General features: G+C 40.8%; 1 protein-coding gene across 1 annotated transcript in view; it reads right to left on the reverse strand.

Annotated features, from left to right (window-relative positions):
* The window catches only part of GCM1 (glial cells missing transcription factor 1), an 83,436-nt gene extending 63,730 nt beyond the window's left edge, over positions 1–19,706 (reverse strand). The window contains exon 1 of the mRNA XM_053710382.1: positions 19,549–19,706. Coding sequence (XP_053566357.1) covers positions 19,549–19,647 — 99 coding nt within the window. The 5' untranslated portion in view covers positions 19,648–19,706. The remainder of the gene's footprint in view (positions 1–19,548) is intronic.
* Positions 19,707–20,582: the final 876 nt, after the last annotated feature.

Consider the following 20,582-nt stretch of genomic DNA (forward strand, 5'->3'; position numbering starts at 1 on the left):
TTTTTTTTTTTAAAAAAATATTTTAAATGGGTCAGAAATCATACCATTCACTCTCACCTTTGCCGATGGGCAAGTATATAGATAGAATATTTGCTGAATGATTTTTTCCCCAAATCCAAATCTTTTAAGCGTCTGCTGGAGGAATGACCAGTTAAGCCGATCAAACGCTTTTTCGGCGTCCATTGATATTGTTACTAAAGGGATCTTATTTAGTTTGGCATATTTGATTAAGTGTAATGTTTTAATAGTGTTGTCCCGTGCTTCTCTGCCCGGGACAAATCCCACCTGATCGGTATTAATGATTTCAGGTAGGATCCTATTTATTCTGCTAGAGATAATTTTAGCATAGATTTTTATATCATTATTAAGTAATGAAATTGGTCTGAAATGTTTCGTATTATTAGGTTCTTTGCCCGGTTTGGGTAGTGCCACTATTCTTGCTTCTAGCATTTCCTTTATGAAAGATGAGTTTTCATTGAGTGAATTAAATAATTTAAGTAACTTCGGTGCTAACATTTCTGTAAAAGTTTTATAATACGTTGCACTGAGACCGTCCGGGCCCGGACTCTTGCCGGCTGGAAGGTCCCTGATAGTCTGAGTGACCTCTTGTAGTGTAAATGGTTCATCTAATGACCTTTGTTGTGCTTCCGTAAGGGTAGGTACCTCCGTTTCTTTTATATATGCCAATTTTTCGGGCTCAGGATTTTGAGAGGTATTATTGGAGTCTAAATTATATAATTGCTGGTAATATTTTTTAAATTCACTAGCTATCTCTTGACTCCCTACTATATGATTCCCTTGTGCATCCTGTAGTTTTGAGACATATGATTGTAATATTTTTTTCTTTAGGGCTCTTGCCAGCAATTTTCCGGCTTTATTGCCTCCATTAAAAAAGCATTTTTTAAGTGCTAGCGCCCTTTGTTGGGCACCTTTATTCAGGAAGGTATTAAGGTTGTTACGGGCTTCTTTAAGCTGTGTCGCTGCGCTCGTATTATATGAGTGATCTGACCAAGATATATTATGTATTTTTGTTTCCTGAACCAGAGAATAACTGTTTTGGTCAATGTAAAAATAATCTATGCGTGAATATGATTGTTGAGGGGCCGAATAAAATGTGTAATCCTTTGTTGTGGGGTGTAGTGTTCTCCAACTATCTATGAGAGATAAAGAGAGCAAATTAGATTTAACCGATTTAATTACATGTTTGGCTATATTACTCTTTTTTTTTGAGCAATCCAACATTGGCTCAAATGTCAGATTAAAATCTCCGCCCAGTATTAGTGTACCTTTCATGTTTTCCATTATCAAATTAGTGATTTTCTTAAAAAATGCTTTTTGTCCTGTATTGGGCGCATATATGTTAACTATTGTAACGGGTCTGTTGTATAATAAGCCAACCAGGCACAGAAACCTGCCCTCCAGATCCTTTTCCATATATAAGAGTTGAAAAGGGATATCTTTCTGGATTATTATACATACCCCGTTTCGTTTCTGTGTATTCGAGCTATGATAAATGGTTGGATAAAATTTATTTGTAAATCTGGGTTCATTATTATGTAAAAAATGGGATTCTTGAACAAAAACAATATCTCCTTTCGCTTTATGAAAACTATGCAGAGCTATATGTCTTTTATGGGGTGCGTTCAGTCCTTTGGCATTTTGAGATAGAATTTTTATTTGTTTTATGTCCATTTTATTATAATTAATAGGTAGTGCTTATGGGTGGTAAGACTGTTTTGGGTTGTCATTTTCCCTAGCAGAGTGAGAGTGCGCCGGTGACGGGGGGGGAACGGGGGGGAACGGGGGAGAGAGAGAGAAAAAAAAAACAAAAAAAAAAACACGCAACACATGAGAGTCGTACACAGACCAACAAGAAAAAACGAAAAACGTCCATGTACCTCCTGAGCAGCTCTGCACTTTAAGAGCTAAATAGAAAAAAAAAAAAAATATCCTGTCGCCCTTCACCTCCTTGGGAGAGATAAGAGAGGAGGAAAGGGAGAGAGAAAAAAAACAAAAAACCCCACCCAATATATTTGCTTTTGCTCTTTAATCCTAAATATAATTGTGCTGTATATATGTGACAATGCCTTTTCTTTTAACGTGAATAAATGATTGATAATATTCTTGTACCGTGATCTTTTTGCTATTAATTATCTTCTAATATTTAAAATAAATTTTCTCCTTGTGTACCTTCCACAGGTACTTGTTAGGGATGTATCTGTTGTTTTAAAGTACTTATCCACTTTTGATCCTTGTGGTGTGGTGATCTTATTTACTTTATCTTGTTTGTTTCCTTTTTTAGAGGTCATGTTAGTAGTTTTGATTTTTACTCAGCTTTAGCTGTATACTCTCCCCTCTTACCCTCTCTCTCTCCTCTCCTTCTCCTCCCTAGTCTTTTAATTGGTGTTTTTAGTTTAACTGTTTTTACTGCTTGTAGCAATTTTTTATATTGTGGGTTTAGGACTTACTATCTTTCCTCCAAGGGACCTGAGAATCTCTATTGATTTTCTATTTTATCAGTTCTCCCTTATCCAAATTGTATAGGATTGATTTTTTGTTTTAAAGGGGAGTAGGATAACTGTTTAAGATTTTTCTTTTTATTACTTTATTCCTTTGATATGGGATATGTCAAAAGAAAGAGGATTGTATGTCCCTTTTTTGCTGGTTTCCACCCCCCCCTACCACCGCCACCTTTATCCCTTGTCCCTTATTTCTCGCCTTTTGGCTGTTTGTTTATATCAGATTTAATAATTATACCGACAGTTTGCCCCCTTAGATTGGTTTGTCTTTAATTATAAGACTTAGCTAAGTATATCGCTCAAAACTTGCAGTAGATCTTAATCCTCTGTTTTTTAATTTTCCCTTTATCTTGCCTTGTTTTTAGGTATATAATTTTGATTAAGTAAATCATTCAAAGCAGTCAGTAGTCTTATTGTATACGCAATGTATCCAAAGTATATAAGAGCTAGAAGATTCAGTTACCTTAGCATTTCATTTACACGTTTATAGGCAGGGGAGTTAAGCATTTAGTAGTGAATACCCCATTAATCTTAAGGTAGTAGTGTACAATGTTGCAAAGGTATATCTATATAGTACATTCCGTTATTTTGTTACCTTTGGTCTGGGGAGATACTACTTTTTCGCGTATTGTTTAAGCCAGTACAGATAGCATAATAGTACTCACTGTTTGTAGGTCTCTGGGGAATTTGACTTACAACCCGTTCCACTTTCTAAGATTCCACCGAAACAAGTCGGGTCTCCCCCTGCAGCGTGTATCGTCCGCTATTTATCCACCCTGCCGGACGCTGCGGGCTGAGCAGGCGGCGTGTGCTTCGAGTGAGACCTGTGAGTATAGCTACCCCTGTAAGCCTGTCGCACCTGTAGGTTTAGCCGCGTTGGTGAAGCGTCTCCCCGCGCTCCAATCTCGCGGTGCCGATCACTCCTCTTCCTGCTCTGCGGGGTTCGTTAGCTCCAGCTGCCGAACTCCAGCCGGATGCCTCTATCACGCTTTCTCTCTGGCAGCACGCCTTAACATAGCGGGCCGGTGCTCCTCCTTCTCTCTATGTTGTATTCTGTGTTAGAGGTATGTCTCAGCCTGTTTCAATCCTATGCTTATGGAAAGGGGGAGGCTTGTGGGTTACTGTAGGGGTTTCCGGGTTACCATCTTTTCTGCTTTGGCTCCCTTCCTTTCTCTCCCGGGGTGTAGGCTGTTATTTTTTGCTGCTCATCGCAATAAGTATATCTTTATCTATATCAATCAGATGTTTACGGTATACATAGATAGGGTCCCCTAAAATTAGGAAACCTTTCAAGGTGAACAGAAGTTATTATCATAACTTAGATGCAAAAATTAGTACAGTAAAATACCCAAAAATATTATAGAAATATTATAATGGCCTCGAAAAGTCAGCCGGTATTAACCATTTATTAAACCTCTTTTGATAATCCAAAGGGTTGGATGCAATGCGAGTCACCAGGCGGGGCCAGCAACCCCAAAAATGGAGAGGAGAGGGGTAAAAAAAATGGGACTGGGGGTAATAGGTCACATATCAAGGGGAGGGCAGGAGGAAGGGTGGAAGGGGGGCAAGAACAGAAGGGAGAGGGTGGGGGGGGGCAGGTGAGGACCTTTAGCTGAATGCTAGTTTCGGATAAGGTTGTAAGCTAAATTTTACTGTAGGAGGTACCTAGGGGCCTCATTATGCCTACATACTTGTCTGCGATCTTCTTGGTAGACAAACCAGGGCTCCCAAATCTGCCAATATAGATCCTCCTTGTCTAGGCTATAGTAAAACTTTGTTCCATCTTGGCATATACCTGAATTATAGGGGTTACAGCTGTAATGTCTGGGGGTTGGGCTTGCTTCCACGCTCTAGCTATCGCCAATTTCATGGCTACGAGAACAAAGACTATCAATTTAGACAGGGGGTCTGTACTCTTCGTGGGAATATATGTAGGAGGGCAATCTCAGGGGTTAGTGGGGCCGCCAAGCCAAGAGCGGAACAGAGGTCAGATATTTGGTTCCATTTGGGCTGTAATTTGGGGCATTCCCACCATATATGAATATCTTAACCCCTTTGTCCACATTCTCTCCAACAAAGGGGGGATGCTGATGGGAACATCTGTGAAAGTCTGGAAGGGGTGTAGTACCATCTCAAGAACAGCTTCATGTATGATTCTAGAGTGTTTGCACAATGTACAGTCTTTTTAGTTAAAGTCATAGCTATGTGTAAGTCCTTGTCCGCAATTGGTCTGGATAAGTTCCCCTCCCAGGCCCTAAGTTGCCAAGGTCTACCCTGGTTTGTGGACGTCTGTATTAGATTATAGTGGAATGATATGAGTTTGGGAGTCTTAGCTCGAAGCTGCCACAATTTCTCCCATGTGGTCAGGGGTCTGTTGGAAACTTTAGAAAATCCCCAGGATAGTAAGAAGGAATATAGTCTGGAGTACTCAAATGTGGCCCACAGTGGAGGGTCCTGAACGATAGAGCCTAAGTTACTCGCAATAAGTAGTGTGCCCGAGGGATATAATTGGGATATCAGTCTCAAGTCCCACTCACCCCATTGCAGTATATGCATGTCAGGTAGGGCTGCAAGTAGTGCCGGAATAGAATGTATAGGAGATGGATGTGGGGCGACGTCAGGAAGGTTTCTGAGGGCCTGCCATATTTTTAAATTATCTCTGATAATTGCATTCTTAATCCCTAGAGTATCTAACCGATAATCGGGGATCCAGGGTAGGTCAGATAGTCCTAGCCCTGTAGGGAGGTCAGACACTTCTATAGCCTTCCACCCCTGCAGTTCCCCCTTGTCCGCCCATGCCAAAACGTGGGAAAGTCTTGCAGCTTCGTAGTAGCCTTGAACGCTAGGCATGGCTACGCCTCCTTGCTCATAGCTTTTCTAGAGTATTTTCACTGCTATATGGGCTTAGACTTGCCCCATATATAGCTCTGACCAAGGGATTGAAGCCTGTCAATGAGGCTGCTAGGAGCATTAAGGGGATACAACGAAAATAGTAGAGGATTTTGGGTAGAATCGTCATTTTAAAGGATGCTATGCGGCCTAGCCATGAAATCTCTCTAAAATTCCAGGAGGTGGTGAGTTCAGTGACTTCTCTAATAATAGCGGAATAGTTTAGGGAAACTACTAGCTTTGGGTCAGGGCCTTGCTGAACCCCTAGGTGGCAGATGGTATTTTGCGACCACTGGAAAGAGTATGACGTTCGAAGAACATCTAATTCAAATGTAGGAATACAGATAGGTAAAGCTTCAGTTTTGAGGACATTGACCTTATAATAGCTGTGAGTGCCAAATTTAGATATAAGGTCAAGAAGAGCAGGCAAAGAGCCTAATAGATTTGTTAAAAATAGGGTCACGTCGTCAGCAAACAGGGCTACCTTTGCGACTTCTCTGCCAAACCGAATGCTCCGTATCATGCGGGAATTCCTAATGGCTTGGGCCAGGGGCTCAATAGCCAGCACAAAAATCAATGGCGACAGAGGGCACCCCTCTCTAGTACCATTAGTGATTCGAATTTCCGGAGAAGCAAATCCCAGACCCTTGACCACTGCAGAAGGATAGGAGTATAGGGCCTGAATTGCTGTAATTACCTCACCTGGTAAGCCAAACTGAGCAAGAGTATACCATAGGTAGTCCCATCTGACCCTGTCAAATGCCTTCTCCGCATCAAGCGACAGGGCCAGCATGGGTTGTTTAAATCTGGAGCTCTCTGTGAGAATATCAAGTACTCTTCGAGTGTTATCTGGTCCCTCTCTACCAAAAGTAAACCCAACCTGGTCCGAATGTACTACTTTCGGAAGTAGGTGATTAAGGCGGTTAGCCCAAAGCTTGGCATATAACTTTACATCCCCGTTGATCAATGAGATCCGTCTATAACTAGTACATTGGGAGGGATCCTTGTTCGGCTTAGGGATAGGGAGAATTATTGCTTGTAAGAATTCCTTTCTGAACGAACCTGACTCTCGCGCCTCTGAGAAGACCTTCAGGAGGATCTTATTTAGCTCAGTCCTGAAGAGTTTATAAAAGGCCACCGGATATCCATCAGGACCTGGAGCCTTATTGTGTTGAGTGTGTTTGATGGCCAGGTTAAGTTCGGCTAAAAAAAACGGGGCACTGAGCGCCTCTTTATCTATCTCCGATAAGGTTGGCAAATTTAGGTTTTGTAGGAAGTCAGCTATGCTTTGCGTAGAGGACTCCCTGTCGGCCATTGAGGGCTGGAGATGATAGAGTTCCGAGTAATACGCCGCAAAAGTTTCGCCAATTTCTTTAGGCGAAGAGACTGATACGGTCCCCTGTTTAAGTGACAATATCCTGGCTGCCGCAGTTCTACCTCGCAATTTATGCGTTAGAAGTGTTGAGGCCTTATTACCCTGGCAATACATTAGCTTCTTAAATCGAGCGTAAGACTCCCGAACTCTCTCCAACTCCCTGTCTGCCAGTTGTGCTCTGAGTTTTTTAATTTTATCTGCTAGAGGCAAGGATGGGGAATTTTTATTCGCTAGTTCCGCGGACCTTAATTCAGATATAAGAAGGCCTAAAGAAGTGCCAGCTTGGTGTCTAAGCATTTCCTGCCTCCTGATACATATCCCCCTCACTTATGCTGTAAGTGTAGCCCATACTGTTTGGGATGACATACCAGGGGTTTCATTCACTCGCAGGAACTCAACTATGGAGTTTTGAAGGAAGGCCCTAAAAACTTTATCCTGGAGCACCTGTTTCGGAAGTTTCCAACTAGGTCTAGACGTTTTGGTTAAATCAGTGGAAAGAGTATATCATGGTCTGACCATGGGCAGACTCTAATATGTGAAGATAGAACTCTATCGAGCGACCAAGAGTCAGTGAAAAAGTGGTCCAGTCTCGAATAGGAGTTATGAGGTCTGGAAAAATAAGTGTAATCTCTGTTGTTGTGGTGATATGCCCTCCAAATGTCATATAGGTTGTGTTGAATTATGTACTGGCGAAATTTGATAGCAGTATTGATTGTGTATGTGTCAATTTTTTTTCCGCTTTGAATTTTCTTGTCAACCAGTGGGTCCCATACCATATTGAAGTCACCCCCTTAAACTATAGTTCCGACTTTCTGAAGCTCAACTTTAGACAGAACCCCTTTCAAAAAACTGGGCTGTGATTGGTTCAGGACATAAATATTGGCCAAGGTAAATAAGAGGCCATTTAATTTGCAGTTGAGTAGTAGAAACCTCCCTTGATTGTCTTTCTCGTTGTGTATAAGTTCAAAATGTATAGATTTGTGTATGGCAATCGCTACACCTCTAGACTTCTCAGAATGAGAGGCCATAAAGACTACGGGGTAGTCGGGAGTTCTGTATGGGTTCTGGGTCGATGCTAGCCAGTGCGTTTCTTGTAGAAATATAACTTGTATCTTTAGAGCATTCATAAAATTAGTAAGAAGGCTTCTCTTTTCCTGCGAATTAACTCCCTTAGCATTTAGGGTTGCAAAGGAGATATTGTTGGGGATTGTCTGCATTGTGAGGCTAGGGAGAGAGGGAGGGGGGAGGAGGGAAAGGAAAGGGGTTTATTCACTTAATTTACCCTGCCTGGGTCTGCGCACCAAAATATGACTCCCAATGGTCTCAGGTTATCTAAATGAAACCACAAGGAATCAAGCCTCTAATGTCCTAAAACAATGGAACAAGATTAGCATAAAAGTAAACCATACAATGGAAAAATACAATGCACACCAGTAAATTTCAACTAAAAGTGGCTGGTATTAACTACATAAGGTGCGAACAATAAAAGTGGTGAACCAATGGATCACCAAAAGGAGAAGATTATCTAGGAGTTAGACTGACTTCTCCAGTCCCCATAAAAGGGGATAACACAAACTAAATTTTCGTGTGTAAGGGGGGGGGGGTACAAGTAAGCAACCTGTAGGAGAGGATTGACTATCTAAGGGGGAATGTGAACTATAAACCAACTCTAATATCTCTCAGATGAACCTAAAAAAAAAACAATTTTGCATTCAGTGTAGTGGTTCTGATCTATATCATATTAATACATTCAACTCCTAGGCATCTATATAAACAATATTAAACAATCATCTCGGGTGTGCCTGTTAGAGTTCAGTCGACTTTGAATAATTGCAGGAGCTCCAGCTACTGAGGGAGGAATAGATAAAGGGTAAGGGCAAAGTGCCTTTAAATAAATTTACAGCCTCATGCTAGGGATCACAAGCTCCTCCACTCCTTACTTTTACTGCGAATCTAGACATAGTGTAAGGATTATAAGCAAAACATATAAGAGAATATACATTGTATAGGGAAGAACCATTATACCATACTCAGTCCAATAGAAAAGATGGGAATGTCCACTTTCATGTGATGGACCGTTGTGGCCGTGGGGCCAGATCTGAGGCCTCAGATTGAATTTTAGGATTTAAAGAGTCGGCTACTGTGCTAGGCCGATGTGGCTGTGGGGCCAAGTCTGAGACTCCTGACCGGTTCTTGGGATGTAAAGAGTCAATCACTGATCGGGGCTCAGTTGAAGTAAGACCCCATTCCTTTAGCAGATCAAAACCTTCCTGGGGGGCTATAATCGTATGAGTTTCTCCATTCTTTGAAACTATCAGCTTTGTTGGGTAACCCCATCTATATCTGATGTTTTCCGTTCTCAAAATTTGGGTGATGTTTCTAAAGGTTCTTCTTCTTTGTAAGGTGTAGCTGGAAATATCTGGGAAGACTGAAATTTGTTGGAATTTAGCTGGTAGTTGAGGTTTGTTGGTCAGCTCTCTCATTATCTTCTCTTTGTGGGTGAAGAAATGGATCCTGGCTAGGACATCTCTCGGTTTGTCCTGAGAGACAGATCTAGGACGTGCTACTCTGTGGACTCTGTCTAATAAGAGGTCCGGCGGGTCTATGGAAGGTAACAGGATGTCACAAAATTCCAAAACGAAGGACTCCAGGTCTTGGGAGCCAATCTCCTCCGGTATCCCCCGGAACCTCAAATTATTCCGTCTGGACCGGTCTTCCATATCGGCTAGTTTTAGTTCCAAGTCAGAGATCTGGGTTGCCAAACTCTGGGAGTACGATAGTAGATGGGCTTTATCCACAACTAGGTCTTCTTGCTTGCGTTCTAGGGTTTCAGTGCGTTCCCCAAACGCTGCAATGTCCCTACGAAGTTCTGCTGTGGACCCTTTAATTTCCTTAGTTAACATGTCCTGAAGGAGGTTCATATGTCTGGTTAGAACATCTACAATATTTGCAGATAAAGCGTCTGATGTAGGAGCCTGGGAATCCATGCTGCTTTCAGAATAGCTCCCGTCCAATGCAGAAGTAGACTCTCTGTATAACTGAGTTTTGCCAGTAGGTTGATCTTTAAAGTGGTCCGCAACTGTCTTCTTGGGTGGTTGAGAAGGTTTTGGTCTCTTTTTAGCAGTTTGAGACATGCTCTGTACAGGATTCTTGGTCAAGCAGGTGTATATGGTATATGTTTAATAAGAAACCACACTTGAGGGGACACCCGGGCGGCGGCCATCTTACAGGTCGCACTGAGCTTCAGCTCCTCAAGCTTTCTCCATTGTTTCCCTATTTACCACTACATTCTCCTTAATACCCTGCTTAAAATAGTGGGGAAGCTTGTCTGAAGAGGTCAACATTCAGGATATAGGGTTTTGGATGACGACTGGGCCTCACAGCCCTCAGTACCGGACTTTTCTTTTGAGGCCTTCCCCTACAATAGAAGCCTCAGCCTGTCCCCACAACTAGCTGTGCCTTGAGTGCGCAGTTTTAAATTTTGAAGAATCCTTCAGATTTTGAGTTATCCACGCCAGTCAGCTTACTCTGGAGCCTTTTTCTACTAGGTACTACGTGTTATCAAGTGTGTTAAACTCACACATTGGCCTGAACCTTAATACCCTATATTTACAACAAACCTTACATGCGAACGACGGCACTGAGCATGGAGGATACCTACCTGATCTTACAACTGCAGTTACTATTGCAGGAACATGCACAGAGACTCGAGGAGAGATTTGCTGCTGCCTTTCCCTTTGCTCAGCAGGACCAGCAGAAAGCGGGCACTTTGGCTCCTGCTATAAAAGGTGACTCGGCTGACAAATATGACCCCCCAACAACATTGACAGAAGCTACCTGGGTCGCTAGCGGAGCAGACATCCAGTACATGGAAGCAGCTACCTCTCCTGAAGAGCAAGGCTCTGGCAACCTAACTTGCAGTACGGGTGAAGAAACGGAGTGTCGAAATGCCGCTACCCAGCACTGCCCTATCCTAAACTCTGGAGCCGGAATGGCAGAGCCGTGCGCAGTGGTGCGGCTGCTGCAGAGCAAAAGCTACGCAATTGAGAGTGAGAGCCGCCAGGCCAATAACACAGCAGTTGAGAGGCCCGGACTTACCTGTGAGAGACAGCAGTTGCCGATGTCTGTTTCTTGTTTGTTGGAAACCCTGTGGCCTGATGTAGTATGCCCGGATCCTGCAGCGAGCTTCTCCCAGCCAGGAGATGAATCCTCATGGTATGGACGATTAATTGAACCGGAGAAGAAAGTACTGAGAATGCAGCAATGCCAGGTTGTATTGGGCTCATTAACACCATTAGATGCTGTCTCCCCTCTCAGCCGTGGAAACCGGGCTGGCTCATGCGGCAACGTGAAAGACTAAAAGACTGGCGTGGGCTAAACCGGGTGATGGTATTGCTGCTTAAATGCGGGGTATATGATTACTCATTTCTTTATAACTGGGTTTGAATTGCTATGTCTCAATGCTTTGTTTAAGCCCCAACGGTTGTATTCTCTTATTTTGCTAAGTTTAACTGTATTGGCTTATGCATAACCTTATAAGTTACCAGACAGCTGTATTAGCTCCATAAGGATCATATATGTATATTTACTCCTCCCTACCTTACTATTACCCATTGTTTGTTGGGGGAAACAGTGGATTAATTTGTGTCCAAATATTGCTAAAAACTTCCCACATGGCCTTATGCATCATCACCCAATTGACATATAAGCCCCTCTACCCCTATAAGTAAATAATGCATAGGAAGCTCCCCTGCTGATGATCCCTTTGATGAGGTATTGGGACCCCCCTAACTTATGTATCCCCCCAGCTGCTCCTATATATGATCTCCAGCAGACTTCAAGTCAATATACTTCATGTGCTACCTCACAGCCCTTATACTGGCTCACAGAAGCAATATGTCCATGCTGAGCACTCTGAGCCAATATCCTGGATAAAATACCGGTATATATGCCTCCCCATAATCTGGTCACTATACATAAATTTAAATGGCTGTGCCTTCCCATTTAGCTGAATGGCTGTATGTGTCCTTATAATTGTGCTATTATCAGGGGTCTATCTGATATCAGATAAGTATATATAACCTTACTTGAGAAATTTATGCAAAACTTCTGAGTCAGATGTAATTAGTGTCCATTACTATTTATATTTTGTGCATCATGCTATCAGAGACACCACAGTTTCACTCACTCTAACACTGGATTATTATAGTGATGCATTACAGAGTAGGCAATGATTTTAGATACCTAATCTCACTGCGGTGTAGCCATTTGAAAACATTAGAGACTGGCCAGATATGTATTTAGTTCCCCCCGATAAGGTCACAATTTGCCCGCATATTAAATCCCTGAGCTAACCTGGCCTAACTACTGTGGAATGCCGCATTGTTAATCCCCAACACAGAAACATATTTAAGATGGTAGGCAACTACCTGAGTTAAAGTCTGCTCCATCCCTTGATTAACCATACTACCCCCTTAACAATATAGATTCTAGTGTTTTATAAAAGGTCCCAACCAATGCTTTACTAGTTCTCGGTATAAACAATATGTATACACTATTGCTTGTCTTGCAGCTACTGAAGAGATCTTACGCTGGCAAATATTAGTTTGTACACCCCTTGATAGCTCAGACCCACAAGGCTCCTATAAGCAATTTATTCTATTTGTTTGTATTATTAATGTTAAACTCACAAACTGGGTCCAAAAGTGGCCCTGCAATTCTTACCCTTCACATTCCCCACCCTAATCTTACCTGGTTGTCAGCGGCCCAAAAGTGGCCGTTATGTTTTACTACGGGGAAAATGTTTATTGCAAAGTTTTGTTACACAATGGGTGAGACTCCATGCTGTTCTCCCGAATACGGAAAACAGAATAAAACTGAAAATGGAGGAACCTTAATGTACATCTTGCTGTGGTATAAAATAGTAATGTTGGTGTTTGTACAATCAGTATGTCATGCATCTCTGTAAATCGTATTATGTTTGCCTGTAATCGCATGATACTTGTTAATGTAATTCCTATTCCTTAATAAAAAATTATTTAAAAAAAAAAAAAAAAAAAAAAAAAAGAAACCACACTTGAATACAAAAAGATAAAGAAAGAAAAAAAATTGGAGAGAATTAAAACATAGTCCCCCTGATGTAAATCTTGGTTCAGGCAGCCATGCTCAACATACTGACTTCAGACGTTAGGAGTTATGATAGTGTGATTATTGTCAGGAATTTATCCCGACCAACATTCAACAGAAACAAATGGTGTAGTAGGACTCGTGTGCACTCTCTCCAGGGAATTTGCCCTCACTGGGCCAAGCTGGAAAAAGGTATGAGGGTATGACCTGCTGCAATCACAAACAGCAGGAAAGGGATGGAGAGAGTGTATGGAAGTGACCCCCAGCTCTTAGGGAAATAAACCCTCGTTGGTAGTGGGTAAGGAAGCTAAAGAGGAGTAGCTAATCTGTGTAGAGGCCCCTCCCAATAAGATAAGGGTACTATGTATAATCAGAGGGTATATACCCTCCAGGGGACTCAGCTTCCAAGCCAATAATGAAAGGCGGATATTACGGGATAGGGCAGGACCTGGGTGTTAAAAAATAAAGTATGTAGGCACCCAATGGTATGGGTCAAAACACAAATAAGGGGCCAACTGTTACAGGGGGTATGAATGTATCTAGCTTAGTGTAAGGAACCCTTGTGTGTCAAAATGAGAAGACAACCTGAATAATAAAGATACACTCCACTCTGAGCCTGGGCTACAGAGATACACAAGCTGATGCAGCAGCCAAAATACTTTAAATACTTATTGCAACAACGTCCAGGATAGAGGTCAGTTCTGAGGCAATAGAGGAGTAGGGCTCAGGTGGCTAGCAAAATAAGATGGTGGAAGTCTGTGATGGAAGATAGCAACTCTTCTTATATTTAGTGCAAGCAGAGATGTAGATTTTAGAGTTCCAAAACAGAGCTGATCCTCTCCCCCAGGGGAATGTGTCACCTTATGACAATGTGGGGCAAGGAATGTGGATATGACCCACTGAGTAGGCCTCAGTGGGAAATGAAGGGGGAGAGGTAATTATATTTAAACCTGGGCCTAGCGAGACCTCTTATCAGGGAAACAAAGTGATTAGGAGTTGTAGCACAAAAATAGAGACTTATGGCAGCCTGTTAGGGGACTGCTTCCTTATTCAGGTCGCCCCAGTCATGCGATCTGTTAACACCTTTGTTTCAATACAGTTCTGTGGGTTGTTATCCCTCTCAATTTCCCGAGTTGGACCCCTGCTTGTCTTAACAGCAAGGCTCCTTAGTGCTTGTGAAAGTATCGAGTCTTTAAATGGGTCTTAATAACAGGACTCCCTATATTCTTATATATGACCCCTTGCTTAGTATTCTGAGGGTAGGTACCTTCCCTGGGATACTATGAACTTATATAGGGGGTAGGGCCCTCAATCCAGCACACCAGGGCCTTGTATATTTATATGGAGTATTCAGGCAGAGCACACCGGAGCAGCCGAGCTTCAGAGCAGGGAGGGTACAAATAGAAAAAGAGGAAAGTCTTACCGTGCGTCTATCAGCCGTGCTGCTGAGAGCCTGAGCGGTCCAAGTTAGGTGCGGCAGAGGAAGTTCCAAGATGGCGGGTGTTCGCGCCTAAAGTAAGTTGCGCACTTTAAGACCGGAGGCCTCTATAGTGATCCGAAAGGGCCTTCACTCCAGATGAAGCTCCCGGAGCAAGCCAGGTCAGGTAAGGCCCCCCAAATGAAGTGTCACTAGATCGCGGCAGGAACGGCTGAAGTGCTGTTACGCCTGAGTGGCGTGTAAGGTCTGCGGCCCCAAGCCTCACCTTGATCTCGTTGTTCTGGGGAAGCGAGGTGCCCGGCAATATGGCGGAGTTTTGCGCCAAAACTTCAAGGGGAATCCGGGCCGCAGTATGAAGAGGCCGCAATAGGGGCCCGTTGTAGGTGAGGAACAGAAGATCCTGAAGTCCGTTGGAAGGTGAGGTGGGACGGTTCTGTCTGTAGCTCCCGGATAGGTGAGTGGAAGCTGATGTAGAGCTGAGTGGTGCCGGAATTTAGAGTTACCACTGAGACTCCGGTTACGGTTATGGTGGTCTATATTACCTCTGAGCAAGGAGGTCTACAGCTGTAATTTGCTCCGGAGCGGATCCCGGACCCTCCGGAGCAGTTGCAGAGCCTCTACTTAAGTGCCGGGTACAAGGCTGGTTGGTCTTTAGTTAGAGAGCAGAACACGGCTCCAAAGTCAGCAAGTCCTCAGAGCAACAGGATATAAACTCACTCTGCATGAGATACTAGGTAGTTTTGCAACTGAAAATTAGAAATCTATGGGCTCAGAATCACTTTTAATCTATTTTAAAACTCTCAGAGTCAGGAGCACTCTCACTGCACAACTACTCCTGTTAGCGGCTAGCTCCGCCCCCCCAAGGGGCTTTGTTTTGTTATAACACTATCCCAGTGAAATTGCCTAGCAACCTAGTCGACATTATTTAGTCACCAATATTTCAGAGTCCGAAAGATAAAGCCAAAATTACTTTGCACACATACAGTTAAAATTAGTGAAGGAAGCCAACTGATATGTTCTATTTTTTAACCTGGGCTATGGCTTAATATGTCATGAATATGGTTCGTAGTCCTGGTGCCGAAACTATCTCTCTATACAACATACCCAGGCTTACTCCTAGTTAGGATAATGGATATTAAGAAGTCAGCTGGCAATGACTGTATTAATACGATAAGTTAATGCCTTAGGTCCGAAGACTATATATATATAAAACTAACTATGGACCAATCCCTAATTAACTTAAACATACTTATGTCCAGATAGTCAATTTTGCACTTTTTCACAGTTAATACTCCCACAATATATTCCACAGGACTGATATGGGCTACACTAGTTTGTACGGTTAAGAGCTTCTGGTAGTCCATAATATGAGTCAGGAGCTCATGCTTTCTATAAAAATTTTACAGTAATCCTATCACGTGTATTAGCTCCCCCACTTGATGGTTTAGTGTACAATTGGAATAATATCCCCATATACTGTGGATCTTTACATAGTGAAACCTGCTTTCACTGCCTAATAGGGAATATGTTAACAAATTTGGTTACTGAGTTCACCCCATTCTGGAATATTCTGGGCATTATGACGACTATTATCTGGGTCTAACAGTCTCCCTAGTTCTTTATTACTTTACAGCCTTTAGATGAAAATAATGTTTGGAAAATTATATTAACCTTTTAAAGCCGTTATGCCGTTCCATTCCGTCATAATTAGACTGGGCTTTAAAGCCGTTATGACGGAATGGAACGTCATAACTAACGGCTGTCCTGAAGCCTTCTGTGCTTCAGGGATTTAATCGCGGTCTGGAGGGCGTTCCTAGGATTGTAGGGACGCCCCCCAGATGCGATCCAATAATTGAAATCTCGCGATCGTATGCACGATCGCGTAGTTTCAATTTGTCTACATCGGAACAGTTGTTCCGATGTAGGCACTTTAACCCTGTCACGAAAGGGTTAAAATAGATGGGACATATATCTCCCTTCGCCCTTTCCCACTCTGCTTGTCAGAGTGTGTCATATCCAACACCCCTTTTCCATCCTGTCCAGTGGTGACAACAATCTTAGAGGGGAGATATAACTTATATTCCTTCCCATATCAGTTTAATGCCAATAAAGTCCTGGAGGGGTGATAAACTTAACTGAGGATCTCATGTGGTTAAAACTTCATTCCTAGCTTCTATTTCTCCTTGCAATATTATATATATTCTTTGCTAACCCAGCCTCAAAAGTTTATCTCTTGGCCCCGTCCCCCCCATTCCCTCATCCCCTTTTTCCCTTTACCCCTTAAACCCCCATTATCCCTTACTCCCCTCCCCCATACACCATTGAGCTTACTTCGTAAGTAAAGGAAAATGAATCCTATAGAAACATTTATTTTCTCTCCATATTAATAACCTAATTCATCCACCAACCATATTCTATTTCCATGATCTTAAAAAATGTTCAGCTTTAAATACACCTTGAAATGTGAGCAACTCATCTCCTTTACTGGAACAGAGTAGACAGATTGCTAACAGATCTGTTATATGTTTGATAGTATCTTGGTATTAACTGTATTGATAGGTCTGATCACTTGCATTTTTCTAGACAGCGATGGTTCATTGATGGGTGTACTTCATATATGTACAGAACACCGAAATGTCATTCATAATGGTTGAAACTTATATAATTTGTTGGTGATATATATATCTAATGTTAAGCCCAAAAGCGGCTATAGACTTAATTCACTTACCTCAAGTGCGTATTTATATTTTACATTGGTCCAAGAGTGGCCTAAATATTTAAGAAGAGGTATATATAATTGCAAAAATGAGGTTACTGATATTTATGCCTGTTTCATTTGGATTATAGCCTTACTTGACTGTACACTGTTTTATTATCGTGAATTGTATCCCAATGTTTGAACTACTTAAGTTGTGGCAACTCTACACACATTGTATATGTTTAAATTACCTCAATAAAAAATATGAATATTGCATAAATATGTTTCCATTTGGATGCACATATGGCAGTGTCATCACTGTATCAGGGTTTGACATACGGTTGATTTTATTTAAGATCGTCTGCTCGTGGGGAGGACGCATAAGCTTATTTACATTCACTGGTTGGGCACGCACTGCATAAGTCACATATCACTTCACTCACACGATGTTTAATTATATTCACACGTTTATTATTATACGGATATGTTGAACAGCACTACTGGCTATCAGTGATTGGTAGCCCTGAAAGGAAGGGGAGGGAACACAGGCCTTTAAAAGTTAGCACTTTTCACTTGTTTTTTGTCAGAGGAAGGGACGCTGATTGTCCCGAAACGTCACAATTTAAATAAATATCTTTTGTCACAGATGCCAGAAGACCAGTGAGTGCTTATTTCTACTTCAGTTAATCTACTATATTATAGCACCCTGGCAGTTGTCACGGATGGTGAGAGTGCATACACAATTCTGTTTTCATACTTAGACACATACATATATATTGCTAAATATGTATTTGTATGTATATATATACTGTATGTCTATATACAGTATGTGTACATAAATATTAATGTATTTACGTGTGTGTATATATGTATTTACAGTCATATATACACATATAAAAACATTAATATATATGTACACACATATAGACATATATATAAGTGCATTACATCCCTTTGCCACAAAGTAGATGAAAACATGATAAAACATATTTATGCAATATTCATATTTAATAAAGATTTTAACTATGTATTTACTTTAAATATTTAACATTTGCTAACGCGAAAATTCTATGTTGCGCGATGGGTGTTTTATTTTTTAACAATTTTTTTCTCTCCTTTGACTTCTGTGGGGAATGCGAAAATGTGATGGTGTTTGCGCGATCTCTGTGTTCCCCCCCCCACTTTTTTCTCCATTGATTTCTATGGGGGAGTACATGAACACACATGCAGAAAATACAGTTAGGTTTTTCTAGCTATTCGGGTTAACGCTTTTTTTTTTTGGAACTTGTAATACGAACGCAACTCAACTAGCGCAAAAAGCTTAACTCTAGCATAGTTTTCGCGATCGTTAAAAAATCCAACGCACTATTTGTACAACCGGAGTGCCTGACACTCAATCCTCTAGCCCCAGGCCGTCCACTGCTAAATCATTTCTCATAATGATACAATACAGAGTTCATGGCCATAATGTGGTGTCCCAGTGATTTTTATTTGTCCCATTATTCCTCATCCCACACTAATTATCTGCATCTTCCTATCTGCAACATACATAGCATTTCTTGTTTTTGCATCTTGTTCACTTCTGTCCTTTGTCTGGATGACGTGTATATTTTTGCGCTTGTGTGTATTATAGGTGCCTTGCTTATTTTTTCCTCATTTGAGATTTTTTTTAGAATATCTATCTATCTATCTATCTATCTATCTATCATCTATCTATCTATCTATCTATCTATCTATCTATCATCTATCTAGTGAACATGTGTTATCTTTAATAAAAATGGAGTTATCACCCAAATGTGACCGTACTGTGATGTGTCATGAAACATAGTAGGGAAGCAAAGGCATCTTTACTTGTATACATATAATTATTCACTGAATAAAATAATCAATATCTTTCTTCATTTAGAGTATTTAGTAACTGGCTTTCAGAAATAGCTGCACAACACAGTGTGTAATTTTACATGACAGAGGTGCAAAATGCAACTGTACAAGTAATATAGGCATATTGTATCACATTATACTTTATGTATGGGACATTATATGGAGCATAATAGGTGATAAGTAACATACTAAGTGATGAATTGATGTTTTGACAATCATTAAATTGATTTTTTTAAAACATTGAATGACCTGCAATGCATCAGTAACATCTTTTTTAATTTAGTTTGTTTGCTTTATTGCTTCCCATACTCTTTATTATAGATCTACATTGTATGTTGGTGATTTATGTAATAATATTAACTATAATCTACAAGAGGGCAAATAGTATTTGTCACTGAAGAACATGAAGAAGTTTAGCTATGTTAAGAGCAAGACCGGCAGAAATGTGTTTATAAAGTATAACACAAGTGATAAAACACAGTCCATTTACTAAGTCAGATGTATTATCTATACTTTATAGTATTTTATTATTTAGCAAATTACTGTGCTGTCTGTCATATGATTCATTAAAGAAAGCAGTCACAGAGAAGAACACTAAATGACTGAGTATAATTTACAGTACCTTTGGAAGTTTGATGTCATTAATGTCCCAGGAATTCTTCTTGCTTTGGGCAGTGGGGTCTTCGCGTTCCATAGTAGTGTCATATGAAGACCTCTCCATAGTGTGTGTACTGGATCTGTGCTGGGAAATCTTGCAGGCAGCCAGATCTGACCACTTCCAAGCAGTTGTGACAAGGAAGTCTCTATCTAACCTAAATAGATAAAACAAGATGATTTCAAGGCAAGAGCTTGTCTTGCTAGAAAAACTAGTTTTATAAATTGCTTCACAAAAGTAAAAAAAACATCAGAAAAATTATAACAAACTAGTAACAAGAGTCTAAGCAAAAGAGAAGAGATTCTGAAGAACATTGTCAGAAAAAACTTAGATTAATACCTGTCCAACCAACAGCAACCGAGCGAAGCTGTTATATGAGTAAATAATACGTACTAATGTCTAGAAAAAACCCATGCAGGACACAGCATCCTGATAAAGCTTACTTCTTCAGTAAAGTGGTGTGATTTAAATAGGTCTAATCTAATAAGACATACAGTATAAGATATACTTTTTGGTTTTATCTTGGTTTGTTTGTTTTTTTTTATTCAGATTTTGATTAATTTGAAAGGGTCAGATTAAAAGTGGAGAGCTAATTAACACTCCCGCTCGAGCATTAATTGCTCTAGAAGTAAGCTTTTTGTGCATGTCGGGTTGCGCTCATTTAAAGTAAACTGTTTTCCCTTGCGCGATAACCCAATGATTGCAAAAAAACGAACTTACAATATTGCATGCACGTTAATGTATTCCAGCATGGAAATCAATCTTGCGCAATCCCAATCCCATATTCTCAAGTGTGCTATCCAGGCATAAAAACATGAATATTTCACATTCCAATGTTCTTCACATAAAATATGTTTTATTTATTCATAAATAAATATTTATTCATATATCTGATGGTGTTTTGGTATAATATATATCTATACCTCTATATATATATATATATATATATATATATATATATATATATATATATATATATATATATATATTTGAAACAATGA

Source organism: Bombina bombina, chromosome 4 (assembly GCF_027579735.1).
Source record: "Bombina bombina isolate aBomBom1 chromosome 4, aBomBom1.pri, whole genome shotgun sequence".
In the NCBI taxonomy this organism is placed as follows: Eukaryota; Metazoa; Chordata; class Amphibia; order Anura; family Bombinatoridae; genus Bombina; species Bombina bombina.